We start from the raw sequence: 15,691 nt of genomic DNA, 5'->3' as shown, positions 1-15,691 counted from the left end.
TTGCAGGGAGTGTGGGCGAGGCTTTACACAGAGATCATGTCTCATCAGACACCAGAGGACACACACAGAGGCTTTACCAATAAATTGCATCTCCACTACCAGAGAACAAATGTAGCCACCACACACTCCAGACCCCAGCTCTGAGGGAGGTTCAGAGGTAGCCTACTGAGCCCTTACACTCCCCAAGAATATAATGAGAGCACATATAACTGGTTAAAGAAATTCTCTACTTTCAGGACAAGAGATGAAGTATACAAACAGGGGAAGGTTCCTTAAGTGCTCTGGGGATGTCAACAGCAATCTCCTCCATGGTTTTTTGGCCTCCTGTTCTAATAAATTTTGTGTTCATGCGAATCTGAAGTCCATATCATGCACCTCATTCCCCCCCCTTATCACTGAAAGCAGAAGGGTCCAGGAGGGCCAGAGAACTCCTACTCTTGGTCCAGGTCTCCACAGGAAAACTGAACCCCTGGAAAGGTGTAAGTCAGGAGTGAATCTAGTTAGAGCACTGAAGAATCAATTTCCAGGCCAGGGAGACAAATCTAGGATTTGACACAGACTCATCCGGGAAGGGAATTCTTTGGTCTCTTGGGAAGTGTGGTGTTTTCCCCTAAGAGACCCCTGCCCTCTCCGGCCACCCTCCTCCTCTAGCTTCTGCTGGCTCCTCTCCAGTTTCCCTCCCACATCTGCAGCCTCAGAGGTGAACACCAGGGGCGGACATGTGCGCGTGCCCATCTGTGTGCCTGGCTCCATCTGGGGCAGATCCTCTCTCTCTCTCTCTCTCTCTCCTTGCTTTCCCATCAGGGTTGGCATCTCATGGTGCACAGCATATGGAATCCATATCAGACTGCAGTGGGTTCGATTCTCAGCTCTGCTCTCACCAGTTGTGTGACACAGGGCAAGATCCTCAACCTCTGTGTGCCCGTTTTATCATCCAGAGAATGGGAATGATAACTCCAGCCTTTGGTTGGATGTTCGAAGTTGAATAAGCACAGGCATAACCTGGCACAAAGATGCTGAGAACACAAGTCCCTTCCTCTTTGTTGTTCTCGCACAACTTTCAATGGCCATGTCTTCAAGGGCCTTAGTGCTGCACAAGGGAGGACAGACAGAGGGTAGGGGCCAGGGAGCCAGATTCGGAGACTGGTCAGGCACCACAGCTTTCTCTGCACAGACTCAGCTACCCTGGGAAGGAGGTGTGAGGTCTGGGGTGAAGAGTGGGGGGTCCATCTCCCTTCCCACTGAGCCTGGGCAGCTCAGAACCTCTCAACACAGGCAGGCAATACTGACAATAACCTGTGAAACAAGACCCTCATCCGTCCCTTGCTGAGAACAGACTCTGGGCTCAGCATCTGTAGGAAATGGATGCACCATAAGGGAGCCTCTGAGCCCCCTCACTGCCCCATCCACACACAGTGTTCACGAAGCCCAAGCTCAGCAGTTTCTGCAGCACACTTTCCCCGTGCCTGGGCCCCTGGCGGTTTAATGCATTAGTGCATAAATGCAAACCCTATGGTTTAATGCACAGCTGCGGCAATCTTGAAATTCCTAATTATTTTATCTTCAAACTTACGGATGGTAAGTGAAGTCTGAAGGGACAATGGAGCAGCGTGGATATGCACAGCATCAGCCATTGCTGGCTATACCCACTCGCATATAAGGTCTACAGTGCCCCAGGGGCACAGAATTCCCACGGACACAGCAGGTAGGAGGTAGCAGGACTGGAAGGGAGCACAAAGTAAGTATGTTGCATCCACTACTGGGCAAGTGAGGGTGCTGACAGCTTTTCTTACAACCAGAACTCACTTCCAATGCGGAGAGGAGGCAATGGTCGTTCTAGGAAGCACAACCAACGAGGGCCACTATCACTTTGCTCCTGCAGGAGTTACCTCCCTGCTTCTGAGGGAAGCATATCTCATTCCAGTTCTTGCTAGGATGGCTTCGTGGAGGCTGAATTCCAAACCCCAACCCCTCCAGGAGACAGCAAAAGGAGTGTGGGCCATGTGGGGGGGCACCAAACCCCATGACCTGGAACGGTGACCCTTCTGTCCCTCCCCCCCGTGCCAGGCTTGTGAAGAGTCTCTACATAAACTATGTGGATTTCTTTTTTTTTTTTTTTTTAAAGATTTTATTTATTTATTCATGAGAGACAGAGAGAGAGAGAGAGGCAGAGGGAGAAGCAGGCTCCCAAGGAGCAGGGAGCCCGATGCGGGGCTCAATCCCAGGACCCTGGGATCATGACCTGAGCCGAAGGCCGACGCTTAACCATCTGAGCCACCCAGGTGCCCAACTATGTGGATTTCAATTAATTAATATTCATTACTACTGTCTCTAGTCCTGTATGCTTTTGTAAAGGAAGGGGCATATTGGGGTCTTTCTTTCCTTGTGGGAAGAGGAGAGGGGATGATTCTCTTCCCTATACAGCGTAATGCTGAAAAATGCCCCGGACCCTCAATGTTCTGGGACTTCAGCATGAGCCGTTGCAGAAGGGGCAGAGTGGGGGTAATGCTGCCAAGGAGCTCACACTAAAATACAGTGGGAGGAGAACCCACACACTGCCAGGTGATTCCCTCCTCCACGTCCCCCCAGAACTGACCCGGAACTCCCCCTGGGAGGCTGACCAATTCAAGATGAGGAGAGGTCTGTCCGTTCCTTCTTCCTCCCCTTCGGCAACAAGCCCCACTCCCAGGGTGGCCACCAGCCTCCAAGAGTACCCCGCCCCCAAATCCACCTCCTATTATCCAGCCCCTGCTGCAGTCCCACCTTCACAGAACAGGGCTGACCTATGCTGTGAAAATGGCAGTGTAGGGTGCCCACCGTGACTTCAGCCTTGCCCCCACTCTCTCACATGGTCTCAGGTCACTGCGTGCAAGGGAGCTAGGTGCCGATACCCCTCTCAAGCGTCAGCTGCTAGCAGCCATTATCCTCATTTTGAAGAGGAGGCTCAGAGGAATGCCTGACGCTAGCTGGATTCCGAGTCTCTGTGCCCTGGTAGACAGCTGAGAAGCCCTTGGCTGAGGCCACTGTCCTATTCCTGGGACACCTGGCTGGCCTCTGCACCTGCTGGCTTCCCAGCACCTCCCCCGACACCGTGATAGCCATGGAGGGGCAGGTCGATAGTCCTTGGGCCACAGGACGTCAGCCGCTGAGACAACAGGGTAGGGTGGCCCGTGGCCCCCACCACACACCCTCTGCAACTGCAGCAACCACCCCAGCTATGGCCGGCCCCACCTGCTTTCGGCTCTGCTGGTCTGCCACCCAGGTAAGGACACCGCCGGCTTGCTCGGGGGCCTAGCTAGGCAGGTAAGGCTGTCACTCACCAGGACGGTCAACAGAGAACCCAGAACAGAAGGGCACCCTCCACAGCCAGGGTGGGGATAAGCTGAACCAGGGCCCGAGTGGCACATGAAGCTCAACTTGTCTGAAACGTAGTAAATGTGTCTTTGACCCCCGGACTCTGCCTTGCCTGGCCGCAGGTCTGGCCGCAGGTCTGGCCCCGGTCCTAGGAGCCCAGCCAGAATCTGAACCAGCCTCTGAGAACTATCCTTAGGGCAGAGTGTCACACACAGATGCTGTCTTTAAAAACTAAACTGCTTGGGGTACCTGGTGGCTCAGTCAGTTAAGCGTCCAACTCTTGATCTCAGCTCAGGTCTTGATCTCAGGGTTGGGAGTTTAAGCCCCACACTGGGCTCCGTACTGGATGTGAAGCCCACTTTAAAAATATATATATATAGGGGCTCCTGGGTGGCTCAGTCGGTTAAGCGGCTGCCTTCGGCTCAGGTCATGACCCCAGGGTCCTGGGACCGAGCCCCGCATCGGGCTCCCTGCTCAGCAGAGCCTGCTTGCTTCTCCCTTTCCCTCTGCCTGCCACTCTGCCTACTTGTGCTACCTCTCTGTCAAATAAAGAAATTAAAAAAAAAAATCTTTAAATAAATAAATAAATAATATACATATATATATCTCAAACTGCTCAAAATTTACTAACGACAGATTTTTAAAATACTTTTTTTAATTGAAGAGGCTGCTAATCTCATAACCCAGAGAAAAATCCTATAACATTCTGATACATGCACTTTAATATCATACGTCAAAAGCTCTCATACTTAACAGCAACAACTTTATTGGGGTTTTGTTCTGATAATACGCAGTTGTTATGTTTCTAAAAATTAGGAAAATACAGAAAATAAAAAGCACCCAGTACCATTCAGAGGGAACGTCAATTAACACAGCATGTTAGAGCTTTCTGTTCATCACACACAAACAAGTGTGCACATTTGGACACCTGCACATTTCCCTTTCACAAACACTACAGAGCCCCTTACTCTCTCACCTGCCTCTTTCCCTTTACAAAGTATCTTGAACACCTTTCTTGCAGTTTTCACTGTTACATCATGACCAGGATCGGACTGTGCTTGAACCAACCCCCTGATACTGGGCATGAAAGGTGGTTCCAGAAAGAGTTTGTAGACCAGATTTGGGCCTAGTTTTGGTATAGATTAAAACATGCAGTGCATTCAGTGCTCAGGAAAGTTCTCCGATCTCCAGGATTTAGGGAGAAGAGGTCCACTCCACCTCACCCCTCCCTTGATGTCACAGAGCATCCCCTCTCAGCCTTCCCCTGCAGAGGAAGGTGATGGGAAACCCTGGAGGCCATGGTGGAAGTGGAGGCCTTTGTTTTCTGGGGGGCAGAGGAGAACAGGACAGTGCTGACACCCGGGCTGATCACAGGCATTGTCCCAAAGCCTGTCCCCTGTGCTCTTAACCTACTTCCCATTGGTTTTGCAGCTCTTTGCTCAGGCGATGCCTTTCAGTAATGGGGCTCCCAAGACACCTCAGAAGCTGGGGTTGGTGTTGGGAGATCCGCATGGCAACAAGACCCTCCAGCGGGTCAGTATGGCGCTCACAAGAGCTGGCTTCATTGAACAGTTAGGCCTGTGCTATGGTCCCTCACCTCCTGTCCTTTTAGGGTACCCCCTCTGGATACCAGATGGAGGTGCTGACGTTCCCTCATGCCCACTTCGGTCCCAGGAGGCAAAAAAGAGACTGGGTTATCCCTCCCATCTCCATCCCAGAGAATGAAAGAGGCCCATATCCAAAAATGGTGGCTCAGGTATTGCAAAGGGAGGATTCTGGTTTCGTTCTAGGGTTCCCTACGGAGAGGGACTGATACTCGACTGGGGTCCTTCTTGGCTGTTCTGCTTCTGTGTTGTCTTCAGGTCAAATCTAACAAGGACAAGGAAATCCGGGTTTTCTATAGCATCACTGGCAAGGGCGCTGACGAACCTCCTCGTGGTGTGTTTATCATGGACAGAGAAACAGGATGGCTAAAGGTGACAGTGCCCCTGGACAGAGAGCAGGAGTCCCGCTATGTTGTGAGTGTCTCCTACGAGGCTTCAGGGTTGGGGAGCTGGCGGCAAGCCAGCCATCTCATTTTCTAAATATTTCAGACAGCCAGTGGATTTCTGCAGTTACTCATGAAACCATTTGTGAGCACCTGTTATATTCCAGGTGCCGCGCGGGCACATGAGAGTGAGGAGGGTGGAGGCAGGCAGAGCTGAAGAATGAGCTCTGCAGTTGTGGACAAAGTTCCACGACTCACTGATGAGAGGATCCCTGAGAGGCAAGCTTCTGAGCTCAGGGCCAGAGCAGTACCGGAGGGAGGCCCAGGCTGTTGTTACAGTTTCTACCACCCCAGTTAGCTCCAGAGACACACAATGGAGAGTCCAGCTCTGGAGGGGAGAAACCCAGGGCCCGCGCAGCAAAGACCAAGGTGCAGCAGGGGGACAGAAAGCGGCAAGAGAGGGCTGAGCAGAGGGCAGGAGCGGGTTGTGTGACTCTAGGTTGGAACGTTCTAGACAGTCTCCAAATGTTCAGAGTGTAGGATCCAGAGCCACACAAGCTATGGTGAGACCCCAGCTCTGACACTTTACTTTGTAGCCCTGGGTGTGGTAGTGACCCCCTCGGCCTCCCTTTGCTTTTGGGTTACTGTATGCGAAGCACTTTGAACAAGTTCTCAATGCATGTGAGCTGAGCACCCTTTAAGCACAGCTCTCTGGGCTGTTTTGTCCAGAACACTCTCCACCACACCCCATGGAGGGAAACAGAGGCCCAAATAAAGCCTCAGTCTGCTCTCTTCCCGAGGACATGTGCCCGCTGTCAAGAGTCAAAGCGAGTTCCCAGGCAGGCCCACCTTCCACCCCTGGGAAGGGAGAACGGGCACACGCTGCAGAAATCAAACCCTGAGTCCCCGTGGTTCCACCCGGCTGCGCGGGAAGCCCAGCTGAGGCACTTCCCTTGGAAAAGGGAGAGGATGGGTCGGATGACGGCTAGCACTCTGCCCTGAGCATCACATGAGGAAAACCTGAGCAGACACAGATGCAACCCTTAGTGACATCCCCAAGGTTGGAGTGAGTGCTTTCTCCGACTCCCAAGCACTGAAATGCTAAGATGAAGGTGCGGGGGGGCTCTCACTGCAACGGGCCTTTTGTGGGACAGGTGCCCACAGGCTCGGTGGCCCCACATGCCTCAGCTGCACCTGCATTGCTTTTCAGCTTCTCCTTCATGCTGTGTCTTCAAATGGGAACGCTGTGGAGGACCCGATGGAGACAGTGATCACAGTGACAGACAAGAATGACAACAGGCCCGAATTCACCCAGGCGGTCTTTGAGGGGTCTGTGATGGAAAGAGCCCAGCCAGGTTAATTAGAACAATGGAGGGTTTTAGTGACACATGGCAGTAACATCAGGGAAAATATAAAGAATCTGGGAAACTGAAGTATAAACAGCAGAGATCTTATTATGAATCCACACCCTGGGTTCCAGTGCACAGAAGCCTTCCACTTCAAGATTAGAAGGGACAGATCAAGGACTGCAAAGATTTTGCAGGGGGGGTTCAAGCAACAGAGACTCTCTCAGGCTTGCTCAAGAGAGTTGGGACTGGGGAGGGCTACACATGGAGAGGATCCTACAAAGAGGGGCCAACAAGGGCCATAAAGCAAGGAGGTCCTTCGGGCCCAAGCAAGTGCAGGGGTCACTGGGTCTGCCACTGTCCAGGTGACGCCCGCTGGCTGCCTCACTTCTGTCTCTAGGTCCTGTCTGCATTTGCTGGTGTCTGCTTCCCTCTAACTGGTGCCTGGACAGATCCTTCTCCACCATGTGGCCATTCTCATTTCATAGCTTCCTCTACACCCCTTTTCTGTGTCAGCTTGCGTTTCTCCCCGATGAATGCCCTACATATTTCCCAATTCGTGGTCCGGCAAACAAGAACCAGACTGATTATTCTTGATCCAAGGGACACTCTGGTTTCAACTGGCTCTTACTTACTGATTGAGGAGTTATCAGACCTCCGGACATGACTGTACAATGATCGTAGGCAGCGCCAACAGGCCCACGTGCCCACGGCTTCCAACCGGACATTTTGGGAATGGATGTTGAGGTCCTCATTCTCTGGGACTGAAGATAAATGAAACCAAAAGTCACAGAGTATTTCATGTGAAAGGACCTTGTGATGGATGCTTTCTTCTCCCTCCTGGCCCACCACTAGCAGCCACTAATGCTTTCTTCCTCTTTTTCTCTTTCTTTTCTATCTTCGTGCTGCCTTTGGCCCTACGACAAACCACGCTTACCAACCAGCACCAGCCGTCCCCTGATCACCCACGTGAGCTACACATGTGTTTCAGGTTATCTCAGGAGACCAAATTTCAGAAGCTTGGTTCAAGCAACCAGGGAGCACGGCCCCCACCCACCTCTGCCCACCCCCTCACACGTCTCTCCATCTGGCTTGTGGGCTTGGCTCCAGCTCCGAATGTGAGGCCAGTGTCCAGACAGGAAGTACTCCCCTGACAATGGCAGGGGAGGAAGAAGGACAAAGAGGCCTGAGAACAGGAGAACACCTGGAAAGATGAGATATGAAACAGGCACCTCACCCTCCCCTTGAGCACCTGATAGAATCTCAGCACCCTGAAGCCCCATGTTAATGAGGGACAAGGATCCCACAGTGACAGCCATGTCAGAAGATGCCCGAAAGAGAAAGAAAGGGAGAGCGAGAGGCAAACCAAGAAACAGATTCTTCACTCTAGAGAACACCCTGATGGTCACCAGAAGGGAGGGAGGGGAGGGGTGGGGGAAACAGGTGAGGGGGATGAAGCAGAGCACCTGTCCTGATGAGCACCAGCTGAGGTATGGAAGTGACGAATCACTATACTGTACACCTGAAATTAGTACTACACTGTATGTTAACCAACTGGAATTTAAATAAAGACTTAAAAAATGAAATAAAAAATGTTCAAAAGATGCCCTGGGGTACCTGGCTGGCTCAGTTGGTGGAGAAAAGCGACTCTCAACCTCGGGGTCGTGAGGCTGAGCCCCACATTGGGTGTAGAGATTACTTAAATAAATAAATCATTAAAAACAAAAATAAATGCAAAAAATTTTGACGATTAAAGAGTTAAAGAAAAAGTAAACAAATCACCTGGAATTTATTATAATAATTTGGTGAATTATTTGAACTAGAACTTATATCCCTTGATAAGAAGTTTTATTACCTGTATAGTGAAGAAACTCAAAAAGGAACACATTTAGTTTTGGATTTCTATCTTAATTTGTATTGCCCTGCCGGTTGTTAGCTGCTGAGATTATCAACTCTTCTCCCCTGTATCCTTGCAGGAACATCCGTGATGCAAATCACAGCAACGGACGCGGATGACCATGAGAACACCTACAATGCAGACATTGCTTACACCATCCTCAGCCAGGACCCCTCAGTACCTCACTCCAACATGTTCACCATCAACTGGAACACGGGAGTCATCTCTGTGCTCGCTTCTGGGCTGGACCCACAGGTCAGGGAGCAGCAGGGGCCTCCCGGTGGTGCAGTTAAATGGACATTCGTCCCAGCTGGTAGGGCATGGGCAGCAGGTAGTCGGAACAAACACCAGCCCATCAATCAGAACAGGTTCCCAACCAGTCAGAACCGAGTCCTGACCAATTAGAACATGAACCAAGCAATCAGAAGAGGCATTTATCAGGGACACCTGGGTGGCTGAGTCAGTTGAGCATCTGCCTTCAGCTCAGATCGTGATCTCAGGGTCCTGGGATGGAGTCCCACATCGGACTCCTTGCTCAGCGGGGAGCCTGCTTCTCCCTCTCCCCCTGCTCATGCTCTCCCTCTCTCTGTATCTCTCTGTCTTAAATGAATAAATAAAATCTTTGGGGGAAAAAAGGAAAAGAAAAGGCATCTACCCACTGGTGCAGGCTGGCTGACTTTGAGCCCTGGGCATAGTAAGCCCTAAGGTATCACTGGGGTAAATTACAAATGTGACCCGCAAGACTCCTCCCATAACTAGCAAAATGAAATGACTCTGTTTCCCACAAATTAGACCACATTCTCTGGTGAAAATAGAAAATACTAGCTTCACACCCCCCATAAGCATTGTACCCATAAACGAAGGGGTCCCCCCAGTCCAGGAAACTTTCCCCCTCAGTCAGCTTTGGGAGGGGATGGTCTAATTTATGCATAGTTTGCCTCTTTGAGTGGTGAGCCAAGGTGAAAGCGGAGGTATCAGTCTCTCCTTGAGTGCTCCTGGAAGCTGGTCCTTTCCTGGAGGGGAGGGCCCTCCGGGTCTGCTGCCCCTGGCATCCCATATTTACTCTCTGGGTGCCATTGGGTGGACCCAACCCTGCGTCTCACATCCCCAGTGCTGACTGCCACATGCCTGTCTGCAGAGCGCTCCTGCGTACACCCTGACAGTCCAGGCCGCCGACCTCCAAGGTGAAGGCTTACGGTCCACAGCAACAGCCGTGATCACAGTCGCCCAGAGCAACCCCAACCCTCCCGTCTTCAGCCCCGCTGGGGTGAGTCCTGGCAAAGCCAGTGGATGTCTCGTGACACGTGTGAGCAGCAGTGTCATGATTCAGACTGCAGCCTGGCGGCGATTCTAGAACCCTCTGGACATCTTTGGGTCACACCGTCCCCAGGGCAGGGGCAGCCCTCTCGGCCGGTGGTGACTTGGATGGGCAGATGAGCGTGGAAAGCAGAGCCCATGATACGGGCAAGATGTGCTTGTCCTGAGGCCAGGAAAAGGGCTCCCTCTCTGGCCGGGAGCCCTCTGGATCCCACTGGGTGGGAATGAAGAGCCCCTGGGCCCAGATGGCAGGAACCGACTCAAGGATTCTTCAGGAACATGGGGTACAGCACACTTGGATGAGTAAAGGATAGAGGGAATTTATCGTAAAGAAACAGAGTAAGGGTTTGGGGTGCAGCTGAGCCTTACGAGGGCTGGGAAGCAGGATCTGGAAACCCCTAGGAACCGAGGCCACCTTGTCTGTCTGTCCCTCTCCCTCACTCTCTCTGCCCCACCTTTCTGCCTGTGCTCAGTTCTCCCTCTGCAGCCGGACTCCGTCTCCCCCTGCATATTTGCATACTCAGTACGTCCCTTCCTCCACGGGACATTTACTTAGCACCACCTTGTGGCCAAGCCCTGTTCCAGGCAGGGAACGGCAGAGGGTCACAAGGCCGTATCCCCTACGACTGAAACGGAGAAGCGGTTATGGACATTCCCCCACCATCCAAACAGTTCTGAGCAGTAAAGCCAGCATCGCTCCTGTGGCCACAGGGGCTGGAGTCAGGGTGTCCCCTGAGCCCGGCAGGTGCTTCAGCAGGAGCTCCCCTAACAGTCACACAGGCCAGGCTTTCGACAGAGACACTTGCTCCCTGTGGAGACTGAGTGGGAAGGGACCTGACAGGGAGGGGCAGGGGACAGGCTGGAGAAGCCACTCCAGGCCCGACTTCTTGCTCGGCTCCTGGGCCTGCAGGGCTGACGGCCACGGACCCTGGCTGCAACCCAGGAACAGAGCCCCGGGGCGGCTACACTGGGCCCCAGGGACACACCCTCCCCAGCTGGTACCCACCTGGGACCCGAGCTGCTGGAGCCTGGGCGACGTGGTGTCAACTTTCCAGCCCCTTTGCTACAGGGTGAAAACAGACACCGAGCTGTTAGAGTCCCCATCACCTACACGCACGTCCAGAGCACTGAGCAGGGCCTTTGCAGGTGCCCGGCTCGGCCGACAGACACTGCCTTAAGAGGAGACCCTCCACTGTGGCCCCTCTTGCTTAAGAACAGTGGGTTTTGAGGCTGGCCCAGACTGTGTGTTTCCTGAGTCCCCACAGAGGATACCAGGAATGAGGGCCTCTGTCTTTCTCTTGCAGTATGTGGGCCAGGTGTTTGAGAACAAGGTGAATGCCGGGATAGTGAGGCTGAAGGTGCAGGACGCAGACCCCCCCGGCTCCCCTGCATGGAAGGCAGTGTTCTCCATCCTAAATGACAGAGCAGGCCTCTTCACTGTCACCACAGACCCTGAGACCAATGACGGCCTTTTGAAAACAGCCAAGGTGGGTGTGAGCTCTGAGGAGACGGCAGCCGTGACCCGCTGGTTCTGGGGCCGGGCGGGAGCAGACACCACACTCTTCACCAGGAGCACAGCTGCCCAGTGAGGGCTGCCGGCTGGATGGTGGTCCTCTCTGGTCCTCATGTCACAATGGCCACATCATCACCCTGGACCTCAGAAGTGCTGCCTCATTAGCTGTTTTCTCCCAGAAAAAGACTAACCTGGGAGGTTTCCATAGAGCTAAACTGGGACCTGTGTCTTCATTTGGGTTCCCCCCAAAGTGGGAGGGACGCTGGGGGTGCTGAGGAGGGATGGGTGGGACAGGAAGCGGGGAGAGAAAAGGGGTCCCAAGAAGAGAGGGGCTCGGGCCCCCGGGTCCATCGGAGCAATGCCTTGGCATCGTCTTGTCTGAGCCACGCGTCTGCCTTCACTTGTGCCTGAAGCTGCCGCTTTACAACCCTGGAGGCAGGAAGCCCGGTCCCCAGAGCCACAGCGGTCTCAGGGTGGGCCGAGGGGCCTGGAGACATCTGCTCCCCCTTTCCCCGGACAAACCGAAGATGAACTATCAGAGAGAGAGGAACGAGAACACAGGGAGGAAAGGAGCCGTGGGGGAAGAGGAACCTTAGGGACCTCTGCTGGGCTGAGGATTTTTTCTCAGGAGGCTGGGGAGGGTGTAGGCACTTCCTGCTGTTTGTTCCGAAAGTGGTCTTTTGGCCCCAGAATACTGGGACACTTAGAATAAACATGGAGAAGGCCAAAGGCAGCATCTAGACAAGCCTGGGGGACAGAAGGGCTAAAATTCAAGAATTCCGCCAAGGGCATGTCCCAGGACGTTTACCTACCAACCTGCATCTAACCTGGAAGGTGCCGGGGGGCGAGTTGACCCCTGCGAGTAACCACACGCCTTGCTGGGGCCGAGGCCTACATCAGAGGGGTCCAGTTCCAGCTGACCCCTGGCCCAGCCATCTGGGGACACTTTCAGATAATTCTGCTCAGGGCCCACCACTGCCTCACAAGTCTGAGGATAATAAAACAGCCAACACACCATCTCAGTAAGTGCCACAGGCGGTTTATGTCCCAACACTCAGTTTTCACACCAACTCCAGCAGGGAAGTGCTGCAATTATGGACATTCGATGGTGGGTAAACTGAGGCACAGAGAAGCGAGGTCACCTGCTTGGGCTGCACTGCAAATGGCAGAGCCAGGATCTTAACCAGAGTCCACCTCCTCACTGCTAGGCTCAGTGTGAGGTATCTGAGAGCTAGCGCAGCGTGGAGCACTCTCAACCACAGCCACTCCTGCCCTGCCGTTCCAAGCCGTGACCTTCCCTTGGGACAGGCAGACGGCCACAGGCTAGGGCCTGCACCCTCTTGCAGGCCAGCCAAAGCGGGGCCTACTGCGCCAAGTCTCCTGACCACCTTCTCCTGTGTTCCTCAGGGTTTGGATTTTGAGACCACGCAGCGATACACCCTCTACGTGACAGTGGTGAACGTGGTGCCCTTGGCGTCTCTCCCCACATCCACGGCCACCATCACGTGGATGTGCTGGACGTGAATGAGGCCCCTGTCTTTGTACCCCCGATGAAGATGGTGGAAGTGCCCAAGGATGTTGGTGTGGGCCAGGAAATCACATCATACAGGGCCCAGGACCCAGACAGCCTCCAGTGTCAGAAAATCAGGTGGGACTGGAGGCGTGCCTTGGTCTCAAGGCACCCAGGGCTGAAATTCAGCCACATATCTGGAGAACAAGCCGGAGGAGAGACATAAATTTGTCAGCACCTGGTTGCTCACTACGCCCTAGGAGGGCGGTTGGGGGACGCATGGTCCCAGCTGTCTAAGAATGAGGGTTTATCCCTTTCAGGTACCAGATATGGCATGATCCAAGCCATCGGCTGGACATCAACTCAGAAACAGGAGTCATTTCCACTCGAGCCAGTCTGCACGGGGACGACATGAAGGACCACACATTTTCAGCTGTTGTCATAGCTACAGACGATGGTAAGGGTTTGAAAGTTTCATCACTGGGCCACGTCCCTCCACTGATGCAAAGCTCTGAAACATGTTATGCTCCATGTTGTGGCTAAGCTGCGTGTACGTGATCTCAACGTATCTTCACCAGAAACTGATGAGGAGGAACTGTATTATCTTACCCATTTTATCCATGAAAACGCAGGCTTGCAGAGACGATCTAAGACGATCTAAGCTGCATCCTGGGGGCGAGTAAAGGCTTGAGTGAGGCTGTCCAGGCTTCCAAGCAGAACCTCTCAGGGAGTCCAGCAAGGCGACCGGGGCCACACACCATCAGCACTGGGAGGAGAGTAGCGGGACTGCCCCCCAGACACCCTAAGGGACAAAGTACACACATACAGTGCCGTGCCACATGCCCACACCTTGTACAAATACCCACGTGCATGCCCGCAGGTGATGCTCACATTCACACAGAGCACACAAGCTGACATATGCACACACACTCGGTCATACACATTCACGTGCACTGTCACACTCACACACATAATCTCAGAACACCCTGCTTAGGTGACTTTACCCGGGACCACCAGCACCTGGCAGACCGTATCCATAAATCATGATGCTGGACCCAGGCCTGAGGACCCAGTGAGTACTCAGGGCTCTGTGGAGAAGATGTGTTTGGAGTTAGATTGGAGATAAATGGTAAGATGAAGCAGACTCTTTTCAGGCTGGCTCAGTGAGCCAATGAGAGATAGGACCGTGGGGAGGGGTGCCGGAGGGACAGCCGACCACAGGAGACGGCATTCAAGTTGGAGGAAATGTGGCAGCTCACCAGCTTGTAGGGTCTTAGCTCTTCCGTCTCATTCTGTCCTTAGGGCAACCTCCTGCCACGGGCAACGGGACCCTTCTCCTCACTTTCTCTGAACCAGACTGCCCAGCAGTAGGCTCACATTGCCTTTCCACCTGCCAGAGGGGACCAGAGCCCCCAGCTGTAAGTATGGGTCACCGGGATCTTTCACCAAAAGATTGTGCACGGACTTGGTATGTTACAGCTCACACTGTTAATGTTTTTTTGTTTTGTTTTGGTTTTTTGTTTTTTTTTAAGATTTTTTTTTTATTTATTTGCGAGAGAATGAGAGACAGAGAGCATGAGAGGGGGAAGGTCAGAGGGCGAAGCAGGCTCCCCGCCGAGCAGGGAGCCCGATGCGGGACTCGATCCCGGGACTCCAGGATCATGACCTGAGCCGAAGGCAGTCGCTTAACCAACTGAGCCAACTGAGGCTTGAGTGAGGCTGTCCAGGCTTCCAAGCAGAACCTCTCAGGGAGTCCAGCAAGGCGACCGGGGCCACACACCATCAGCACTGGGAGGAGAGTAGGCACCCCATGATTTTATTTATTTAAGAGAGAGAGAGAGCATGAGAAGGGGAAGGGTCAGAGGGAGAAGCAGACTCCCCGCCGAGCGGGGAGCCCGATGCGGGACTCGATCCCGGGACTCCAGGATCATGACCTGAGCCGAAGGCAGTCGCTCAACCAACTGAGCCACCCAGGCGCCCCACACTGTTAATGTTTTTATCATTTTTAAGTGTTTCCGTATTTTATTATAACTTTGACTCCAAAGATGGGCCATTTAAATATTTATTGTGATAGCATTCTGGTAGATATAAGGGTCTTGAAGAAGAAGCACCTTATTCTAATTTGCCTATAGGTGCCAAAAGAAACCTTCGCATTAGAGAAGTTTCCAGAGTATGCAATGTCCCAGTGATAATCCTGGTTTCCAGAGTGGGCTGAGTGCCCGGGGACCAGGCATGGGCTGAGGGTCTCAAGCCTCCTGGGAAAGGGGCAGGGACCCTAAGCACAGCAGTTCTGTCTGGGTGGATGCAGGATGGGGAAGTAGGCCCCAGAGAGGCCCTGGAAGGAACTGTGACAACTCCCTGTTCTCCCGGCCACTAAGTTCTGTCCTGGGCTGAAGAGTGTCCGGTCTCTAGGAAGGGACTTACAGGGCAAGAGCTAACCCCATCCACAAGTGCGCATCCCAGAGATGGTCACTGGTGTAAGTTTTCTGTGTCTCATACTAGAAAATATCCTAATACAGAGCCTCTCTGTGCCTCCTCTGTAAAATGGGGATAATACCACTGACATCACGAAGCTGTCGTGAGGATTAAATGAACGAATCTTTTTAATGTAGTGGAAGCGATATACACACTCGAGCTAACTACAGACGCCGCCACCTTGCCACACCCATTTATGCCTCGCCACCAGTCACCACCCCGGAGACTGTTCATTTTGCACACAAATGGGCCTCATTCTTTTCAATGGACTGCAGAACATGCTGGTCCGTAA

At 53.0% G+C, this 15,691-nt stretch overlaps 1 protein-coding gene across 1 annotated transcript; it reads left to right on the top strand.

Annotated features, from left to right (window-relative positions):
* The first annotated feature begins 4,800 nt into the window (after positions 1-4,800).
* LOC110593709 (cadherin-1-like) lies at positions 4,801-15,113 on the top strand. The gene is given in 12 exon segments (XM_021705030.1): positions 4,801-4,887; positions 4,967-5,110; positions 5,217-5,372; positions 6,552-6,696; positions 8,664-8,839; positions 9,723-9,851; positions 11,206-11,388; positions 12,822-12,918; positions 12,921-13,062; positions 13,245-13,381; positions 14,227-14,291; positions 15,057-15,113. Coding segments are annotated over 12 exon segments (1,518 nt in total).
* Positions 15,114-15,691: the final 578 nt, after the last annotated feature.

This window comes from Neomonachus schauinslandi, chromosome 16 (assembly GCF_002201575.2).
Source record: "Neomonachus schauinslandi chromosome 16, ASM220157v2, whole genome shotgun sequence".
Lineage (NCBI taxonomy): Eukaryota > Metazoa > Chordata > Mammalia > Carnivora > Phocidae > Neomonachus > Neomonachus schauinslandi.
The sequence above is the reverse complement of the archived record's forward strand: the minus strand, read 5'-3'. Positions and strand labels throughout refer to the sequence as shown.